Here is a 10,000-nt window from a genome sequence, read left to right on the forward strand (position 1 = left end):
ATCACTGACCACATGTCTGTCATCACTGACCACATGTCTGTCATCACTGACCACATGTCTGTCATCACTGACCACATGTCTGTCATCACTGACCACATGTCTGTCATCACTGACCACATGTCTGTCATCACTGACCACATGTCTGTCATCACTGACCACACTGACCACATGTCTGTCATCACTGACCACACTGTCATCACTGACCACATGTCTGTCATCACTGACCACATGTCTGTCATCACTGACCACATGTCTGTCATCACTGACCACATGTCTGTCATCACTGACCACATGTCTGTCATCACTGACCACATGTCTGTCATCACTGACCACATGTCTGTCATCACTGACCACATGTCTGTCATCACTGACCACATGTCTGTCATCACTGACCACATGTCTGTCATCACTGACCACCATCACTTACTTATAACACTTAACAATCTTTTTGTCTCTGTCAGATTTACATCTGAATGGAAATCTAATTCATTTCTTTCTCTGAAAGAGAAGAAGCGGTGAATTTCTTTTTATCAGTCATCAATAATAACATTCTATTATTGTACAGTGTATGTACAGTGTATGTACAGTGTATGTACAGTGTATGTACATTCGTTTAAGCTCTTACAGTAAAAAAATCTATCAGAATAAATTTTCATATTTCTCGAGGCCTCCAAATCTCACTTGAGATTACTATTATTTGAAGTTTAAATCCTCGTCTCGGCTTTATTCTGGATGTCACAAAATCTGCCTCTTCATTTATTAAGAGAAACATCTTCTCTCTTCAACCCACTTCTAAAGTGAAGAGTTCTCTTCTTTACCTCTATTAATTTGTAATCTATATAGTAATAACAATGACCTCTGTTCTCTTAATATTAGTTATGTATTTCGTTATATTGCTGGTATTGATGGTATTGTTGATAGTATAGTTGGTATTGATGGCAGTGTTGTCTGTGATGTTGGTGTTACCTGTGGCAGTGTTGTCTGTGATGTTGGTGTTACCTGTGGCAGTGTTGTCTGTGATGTTGGTGTTACCTGTGGCAGTGTTGTCTGTGTTGTTGGTGTTACCTGTGGCAGTGTTGTCTGTGATGTTGGTGTTACCTGTGGCAGTGTTGTCTGTGATGTTGGTGTTACCTGTGGTAGTGTTGTCTGTGATGTTGGTGTTACCTGTGGCAGTGTTGTCTGTGATGTTGGTGTTACCTGTGGCAGTGTTGTCTGTGATGTTGGTGTTACCTGTGGCAGTGTTGTCTGTGATGTTGGTGTTACCTGTGGTAGTGCTGTCTGTGATGTTGGTGTTACCTGTGGCAGTGTTGTCTGTGATGTTGGTGTTACCTGTGGCAGTGTTTTCTGTGATGTTGGTGTTACCTGTGGCAGTGTTGTCTGTGATGTTGGTGTTACCTGTGGCAGTGTTGTCTGTGATGTTGGTGTTACCTGTGGCAGTGTTGTCTGTGATGTTAGTGTTACCTGTGGCAGTGTTGTCTGTGATGTTGGTGTTACCTGTGGCAGTGTTGTCTGTGATGTTGGTGTTACCTGTGGCAGTGTTGTCTGTGATGTTGGTGTTACCTGTGGCAGTGTTGTCTGTGATGTTGGTGTTACCTGTGGCAGTGTTTTCTGTGATGTTAGTGTTACCTGTGGCAGTGTTGTCTGTGATGTTGGTGTTACCTGTGGCAGTGTTATCTGTGATGTTGGTGTTACCTGTGGCAGTGTTGTCTGTGATGTTGGTGTTGCCTGTGGCAGTGTTGTCTGTGATGTTGGTGTTTCCTGTGGCAGTATTGTCTGTGTTGTTGGTGTTGCCTGTGGCAGTGTTGTCTGTGATGTTGGTGTTACCTGTGGCAGTGTTGTCTGTGATGTTAGTGTTACCTGTGGCAGTGTTGTCTGTGATGTTGGTGTTACCTGTGGCAGTGTTGTCTGTGATGTTGGTGTTACCTGTGGCAGTGTTGTCTGTGATGTTGGTGTTACCTGTGGCAGTGTTGTCTGTGATGTTGGTGTTACCTGTGGCAGTGTTTTCTGTGATGTTAGTGTTACCTGTGGCAGTGTTGTCTGTGATGTTGGTGTTACCTGTGGCAGTGTTATCTGTGATGTTGGTGTTACCTGTGGCAGTGTTGTCTGTGATGTTGGTGTTGCCTGTGGCAGTGTTGTCTGTGATGTTAGTGTTTCCTGTGGCAGTATTGTCTGTGTTGTTGGTGTTGCCTGTGGCAGTGTTGTCTGTGATGTTGGTGTTACCTGTGGCAGTGTTATCTGTGATGTTGGTGTTACCTGTGGCAGTGTTGTCTGTGTTGTTGGTGTTACCTGTGGCAGTGTTGTCTGTGATGTTGGTGTTACCTGTGGCAGTGTTGTCTGAGATGTTGGTGTTGCCTGTGGCAGTGTTGTCTGTGATGTTAGTGTTACCTGTGGCAGTGTTGTCTGTGTTGTTGGTGTTACCTGTGGCAGTGTTGTCTGTGATGTTGGTGTTACCTGTGGCAGTGTTGTCTGTGATGTTGGTGTTGCCTGTGGCAGTGTTGTCTGTGATGTTGGTGTTACCTGTAGCAGTGTTGTCTGTGATGTTGGTGTTGCCTGTGGCAGTGTTGTCTGCGATGTTGGTTTTACCTGTGGCAGTGTTGTCTGTGATGTTGGTGTTGCCTGTGGCAGTGTTGTCTGTGATGTTGGTGTTACCTGTGGCAGTGTTGTCTGATATGTTGGTGTTACCTGTAGCAGTGTTGTCTGTGATGGTGGTGTTACCTGTGGCAGTGTTGTCTGAGATGTTGGTGTTACCTGTGGCAGTGTTGTCTGTGATGTTGGTGTTACCTGTGGCAGTGTTGTCTGTGATGTTGGTGTTACCTGTGGTAGTATTGTCTGTGATGTTGGTGTTACCTGTGGCAGTGTTGTCTGTGATGTTGGTGTTGCCTGTGGCAGTGTTGTCTGTGATGTTGGTGTTACCTGTGGCAGTGTTGTCTGTGATGTTGGTGTTACCTGTGGCAGTGTTGTCTGTGATGTTGGTGTTACCTGTGGCAGTGTTGTCTGTGATGTTGGTGTTACCTGTGGCAGTGTTGTCTGTGATGTTGGTGTTACCTGTGGCAGTGTTGTCTGTGATGTTGGTGTTACCTGTGGCAGTGTTGTCTGTGATGTTGGTGTTACCTGTGGCAGTGTTGTCTGTGATGTTGGTGTTACCTGTGGCAGTGTTGTCTGTGATGTTGGTGTTACCTGTGGCAGTGTTGTCTGTGATGTTGGTGTTACCTGTGGCAGTGTTGTCTGTGATGTTGGTGTTACCTGTGGCAGTGTTGTCTGTGATGTTGGTGTTACCTGTGGCAGTGTTGTCTGTGATGTTGGTGTTACCTGTGGCAGTGTTGTCTGTGATGTTGGTGTTACCTGTGGCAGTGTTGTCTGTGATGTTGGTGTTACCTGTGGTAGTGCTGTCTGTGATGTTGGTGTTACCTGTGGCAGTGTTGTCTGTGATGTTGGTGTTACCTGTGGCAGTGTTGTCTGTGATGTTGGTGTTACCTGTGGCAGTGTTGTCTGTGATGTTGGTGTTACCTGTGGCAGTGTTGTCTGTGATGTTGGTGTTACCTGTGGCAGTGTTGTCTGTGATGTTAGTGTTACCTGTGGCAGTGTTGTCTGTGATGTTGGTGTTACCTGTGGCAGTGTTGTCTGTGATGTTGGTGTTACCTGTGGCAGTGTTGTCTGTGATGTTGGTGTTACCTGTGGCAGTGTTGTCTGTGATGTTGGTGTTACCTGTGGCAGTGTTGTCTGTGATGTTGGTGTTACCTGTGGCAGTGTTGTCTGTGATGTTGGTGTTACCTGTGGCAGTGTTGTCTGTGATGTTCTGCATGTTGTGAGGATGATACTTGTGAGGCTATTGTTTTTGATTCTGTTGTTGCTGTCATTGTTGTTTCTGGTAACATCGTTTGCGATGTTATTGATTATGATGATGTTGTAGATAGTGTTGTGATTTGTGATGGTATTGTCATTGCTGTTGACGCTGTTGTCAACGTTGTTGTTGCTGGTTACATTTAAGTTACAACTAGACGACACACATTTACACCTCACTATAACTGCTACATTTATGCTATGTATAACACACTGTTGTCAATTTACTATCTAAAACAGACCAAGTTACCAAAATACATATTCTCATCCAAATTTCTAGCTATGCTCTGTCCCTGGTCCCTCCCTCCCTGTCCCCCTCCCCATCTAAAAATGAGAGTATGTAAGTCCATCACAACATGATGGAAGGTTGGTGGAAGTTTTCAACTTCACGATGCCATCTTGTGCCACCTCCAGGATGTCACCGCTGCCACCAGTAACAAGCCGCTGGCGCCCCCTGCCGGAGCCAGGCTCAACGACCCGCTGAGGTGCTGCATGGCAGCCGTCTCCTCGTCACCTGAGGATGTAAACAGATATCAGCTGTTATCTGGTAACCCTAGGATGCAGACAACTTTTAGAAGCAATGTGCCACATTGCTGTTAAAAGTTGGAAGCCGAGCAGAAGAGACATTCTCCTGCTGTGTGTATTTAAAGAAGGCTGGGCTTTAGAGAGACAGGGATAGCTTTCTTTGATCACTGAAGTAGTGAGGAGCTAGGATCATGACGTTGATGTTTATGACACTAACATCAGGAGAAAATTTCTAAGCTGTCTGGACAAATACAATTTTAACATTACCCACATTCCTTATTCTCTCTTCCCTATTCTCTCTTCTCGTCTCTCTCTCTCTCTCTCTCTCTCTCTCTCTCTCTCTCTCTCTCTCTCTCTCTCTCTCTCTCTCTCTCCACCATGGTTGACCTGGGCTCACACTAATACCTGGTAAACATGGCTCAAGGATCATGATCTGTGGAAAATCTTTGATGAAAATTGATTAGAAAATGAAGATTACAGGTGATATTAACATTACCAGTTATGTAGACAGCCTGTACTGCCTGCATAGACAGCCTATGCTGTCTGCCAGCTCAGTTCATATTTCGCGCACTAAGATGTTGCCCTCTGTAGCCAGGCCTCTCGGTGGGCTCGCCAGCCTGCCTGCCCTTGCCTCACTCTGACTCTGGCGACACACTTCGCTCAGTCAAGAAGGCCTACTCTCTCTCGTGGGCATGGCCCTCCCGGGCCATGGGCACAACACACAAGCCTGTGTACCCACCATGACTTAACAATAAAGAAGCCTCCGAAGACGTATCATTTACTCCCCGCTACCAGAACAACCAAACAAACTGGTTATAAATGGTGGGAAGCGGTGGTCGCAGCAGTTGTGTTTGCCCGGAGAGAGGAAGGAAGGAATGAAGTCATCTTCACTTCATCATCCCATGCAAGAATCATCTGTCTCTCAACGAGTTATCCTGAAGTCGTGTCTGCACGTTTGAGCATCCAGACACAGGTACAAGCAGGATCCAGCCGAAATTTGCCGAATTTCTTCGAGAATTGTAAGTGGCGTCCCAGCGACCCCACACTACAGTGTCCCACGCTGTTTCTCAAGTCACGTGTTCAGCGTCACTGGTATGTTGCTGCTGTTTTCAGCTCAGCACAGCTGTTTCAGCAAGTCAAAGGTGAGTTTTGTGGTGATTTCTGCATCCAGTGTGAGTTTCTCCACGTGTTTGTGGGAGAGGAGGAAGTGGCCGTTCCTCACCTTGCCCATGCTCGCCTTACTCACGCTCACCCGTCTACCATACACTCACCACTGCCCACTCCCTCTGCTGTGTTTTCTGCTGTTTTCCATGTGAATTCATTGCCAGAGCTGTGTATCCAAGTGCCAGAGGCCACTCGAAGCTACGCGGAGCAGCATGCCAAGTAGATCATGACACCACATGGATCCCGTCGCCACGTTGGGTGTGGGCGATGTCACATGGACCTACGAGCCACGTGAGTTACCGAGCCAGATGTCCCAGGCCTCATGCTGTGGTCTGCTGCCCACATCACATTGACGTCACCGACGATGCTGCCCGACTTCATGACGTCACGATGTCTGCCTGACGTCACCTCGAGATGTCTGCTGATGCCACAGTGTTGCTGACATCACCTCGCGACATCACGCCTGACATCACATGTCACATCGAGTGTTTCTAGTAATTATTTTAGTATTGTCGAGAAGATTGAGAGAAGGTATATGTCGTGTGTTAATTAATTCCTCTCAGTCAGTGTTCTCACATGTTAGTGTACCGCATGTACAGCGGGTGTGTGTAGTTTCCGTGTGTCCAGTGAGGTCTGAGCCAGACCTGAGTAGCACCACTGTGTTAAGTCATCCGTGTGACCAGTGTGTTTGACAACTGTTATCAGTCAGCCCCTGAGCGTATGAGCCCACTTGTACAGAAAGCTCTTATGCTCGTCGCTCATAGATGTTCTGCAGAATCGTACCTACTACGATTCCCATCGAGATTTGTTTCACTTCACCTCCAGACCTTCAGAATGCAGCTATATGTAGATAAACAAGTCTGGGGATGCTTAGACTAACCTCTGCTGTAACTCCAACTGCCGAGAGAATGACACTCGTCAAGCCGCAGTTAGCACTGTTGGCAGGCGCTGTGTCAGCCTCATGTCACAAGCTTCAGCGAGCAGCCTGCACAAAGAAGATGTCACTTTGACTGCTAGCTCTCTCACTGCAGTCTGGTGTTTACCTGGAGTTTACCTGGAGTTTACCTCGCTCCACAACTAGCTCCACGCTCGCCGGCAGTGACAGCCCAGCGACAGTACCAGTCGAGAAGTGTCCTCCTGAGTCGCTTGCCAGAAGTCCAGCCCAGTTGCCGAGTTTTGTCGGCGCCTCACTCGAGGGCACCAGCATGTCGTGCCCCAGGTTGAGTGAAAACCTGCAGCGACTCCTACGATGACTGCTTCACCGTTCCAGAGGAGACCATACCCTGTTATGTCACAGCTCAGCCGAAGACATGTCTCCTGTGTTGCAGTATCTGTCCAGACACAGGAAGGCGTGCAGTGTTGCCCTTCGACGCTCACTGCCTATGACCACAATGTTTAGCACACCCCACATGTTTTTTTCTTCCCTCCCTGTAGGAAGTTTTTTTCCATGTCCATATGTATATATATATGTTTTTATTTTGTGTTCTGTGCCTGTTCCTACGAGAGAGAGACCGAGTTTTTTTACCACCAGTATTGTCGCGTCGGGACGACGCGCGGTAGGTGGCCGAGCGTATGTAGACAGCCTATGCTATCTGCCAGCTCAGTTCATATTTTGCACACTAAGATGCTGCCCTCTGTAGCCAGGCCTCTCGGTGGGCACGCCAGCCTGCCTGCCCTTACCTCACTCTGACTCTGGCGACACCCTTCACTCAGTCAAGAAGGCCTACTCTCTCTCGTGGGCATGGCCCTCCCGGGCCATGGGCACAACACACAAGCCTGTGTACCCACCACAACTTAACAATAAAGTAAGAAGCCTCCGAAGACGTATCATTTACTCCCCGCTACCAGAAACACCAAATAATCTCGTTATAGTTACTACTACTACTTTTACTACCACTTATACCTACTACTACAAAACTACCAGTTACTACTATTACTACCACTTATAACTACTACCACAAAACTACCAATTATTACTGTACTACCACTTATAACTACTACCACAAAACTACCAGTTACTACTAATACTATTACTATCACTTATACCTACTACCACAAAACATTTAAGAAAAAGTCTAATTTGTTTTTTATACATTATACATTGCTTAAAATTTCTGGCACAACGGCTGGGATTCAAAACTATGATAGTAACTCCATACAGTAGTAATGGTGTACCATTAAATATACTTGTGTGACACTGTAACACCACCGCTATATACTGGTACAGACATCTTGTTCAGCCACTAGTTACTAGTAAGAAGGTTGGATTTAAGAGGAACCAGCCTAGTGCACTGCTCCTCTTACTTCTGGTAGTGAGCCTCGTCTTCTACGAAGTCATCTTCAAATTCATCATCTCACTTCTGGCAGCAGTATACAAGGCCCAGTTCTCGTGCCTCGGCTTTACTTTAATTTAGAATATTGAATCAAGTGTTTGCTAGGGCTGAGGGACTGATCACCGCGTCTTTTCCTTTCCACTGTTTCTATTAACTGAAGAATCTTGCAAAGTGAAATTTATCAACATTAAAGATACCCGAGGGTTGCACACGTGTCTTACTCATCTGTTGTAAAGTGTTTCGCGTTTCAACTGGAAAGAAGTCACTGCGATTGTCATGAGATTTTTAAAACTGTTCTTCCAGTTGTTGTTGTTCAGTGAACATGAACAATTAGAAAGGTTGATGCATCTGAAGGACATAATATTGTTAAAAGAAACATGTGTGACTACGTGCGACCAGAAGTAACGGCCTAATTGATCAGGCCCTGATCCACCGGGAAGTTTGGTCATGGACCGGGCCGCGGAGTCGTTGATCCCCGGAATATCCTCCAGGTAGACTCCAGATAGATGATAGATTGGGTGTCTTGGTGTACGTAGATGAGAGTTTTGAATGAACTTCCTATTTTGAGAAATATCTTAATGAATACGACACATGTTCAGTACCTGAGTATGGAAAATAAGATTAATGCAGCATCTGGGTTACTTGTAGACGTATCAACATCTACTGCAGATACTCCTATGTTATACAAATGTCTTATTCTTTATCTTGTCGATATTGTATACCTCTGATAAACAATACCTGGGTATCCTCGTAAAGATATTTCGCCATTCAGTGGCTTCCTCAGATCAGCACAGAAATTATCTTCTCAAGACGGTGGAAATCGTAAGCAGTCAAGTCCATCGAGGGCGACAACTACCTCGACTTTATTCGTACTCGTTCCTTCGTAACTACTTAACTATGCGCGTTACTCCACTACCACTAACAGAACTGTATATATCAATGTTTCTTCTGGTTACCACCAGTTCCTCGATTATTAACTCTGTTGCCTCGTTCTCGACTGATCGTCCTGTTGAAGTTGGTAAACAGTTATCAGGAATTCGTTGCCTTGAAATTGCCCCATCCAAGAAGCACCTTGTCCAGCCAGTCTTTAACCTTCAGCATAGCTAGTAAGTTACTTCCTTTGCTATAATTCTGTTTACATAAAAATAAAACAAAACACAATCGTCCCTGTTGCATCTTCTGTCTCGCAAGTTCGTCCTCAAATAGTTGTGAATGTCTAAATGTGTGAAAGTCAAGGAATATCGTAAAGAGTAGAATGAGACATTTTGGTAGTCTGCGTTCCCTAAGAGAGAAAAATATGAGTGGGTAGTCTTTCTTCACTAAAGTTTATTTCTGAGTGATGGTACGAGGTTGGTGGCTCTTCTCTGGAAGCTTCTCCAGTGAAACTCTCGTCTTTTATGTAATCTGGAGACCAACACTGGACGACATGTACAAGTTTCCTTGCAACAAATACATTATAGGAGTTAATATATCTGGAGAGACGGAGAGAGAGAGTGTTATTCACTCAGGAATCCCCTGTGACTCAGCTCACGATCAAGGGAACAGAATAAAGAGTAACAGTGATCCTTCTCAGCGCGGTTCTCTTTCTCTAAGTCTCCCCATATCAGATTCAGCAGGAAATTTAGGAAAATGTTGGGTGCAGGCCATCTAGGGAGGAAAATATATTGAGAAAGACGTAATGGAATTTACGTGTGTGTGTGAGTGTGTGTGTGTGTGTGTGTGTGTGTGTGTGTGTGTGTGTGTGTGTGTGTGTGTGTGTGTATGTGTACTCACCTAGTTGTACTCACCTAGTTGAGGTTGCAGGGGTCGAGTCCAAGCTCCTGGCCCCGCCTCTTCACTGGTCGCTACTAGGTCACTCCCCCTGAACCATGAGCTTTATCGTACCTCTGCTTAAAGCTATGTATGGATCCTGACTCCACTACATCGCTTCCCAAACTATTCCACTTCCTGACTACTCTGTGGCTGAAGAAATACTTCCTAACATCCCTTTGATTCATCTGTGTCTTCAACTTCCAACTGTGTCCCCTTGTTACTGTGTCCAGTCTCTGGAACATCCTGTCTTTGTCCACCTTGTCAATTCCTCTCAGTATTTTGTAAGTCGTTATCATGTCCCCCTATCTCTCCTGTCCTCCAGTGTC

The 10,000-nt window shown here is 45.7% G+C and overlaps 1 protein-coding gene across 1 annotated transcript in view; it reads right to left on the reverse strand.

Annotated features, from left to right (window-relative positions):
• Positions 1 to 4,226: 4,226 nt before the first annotated feature.
• Positions 4,227 to 10,000, reverse strand: part of LOC138853247 (integumentary mucin C.1-like) — a 61,763-nt gene continuing 55,989 nt past the window's right edge. Inside the window, exon 5 of the mRNA XM_070088959.1 lies at positions 4,227 to 4,354. Coding sequence (XP_069945060.1) covers positions 4,227 to 4,354 — 128 coding nt within the window. The remainder of the gene's footprint in view (positions 4,355 to 10,000) is intronic.

Source organism: Cherax quadricarinatus, chromosome 26 (genome assembly GCF_038502225.1).
Source record: "Cherax quadricarinatus isolate ZL_2023a chromosome 26, ASM3850222v1, whole genome shotgun sequence".
Taxonomy (NCBI): Eukaryota; Metazoa; Arthropoda; class Malacostraca; order Decapoda; family Parastacidae; genus Cherax; species Cherax quadricarinatus.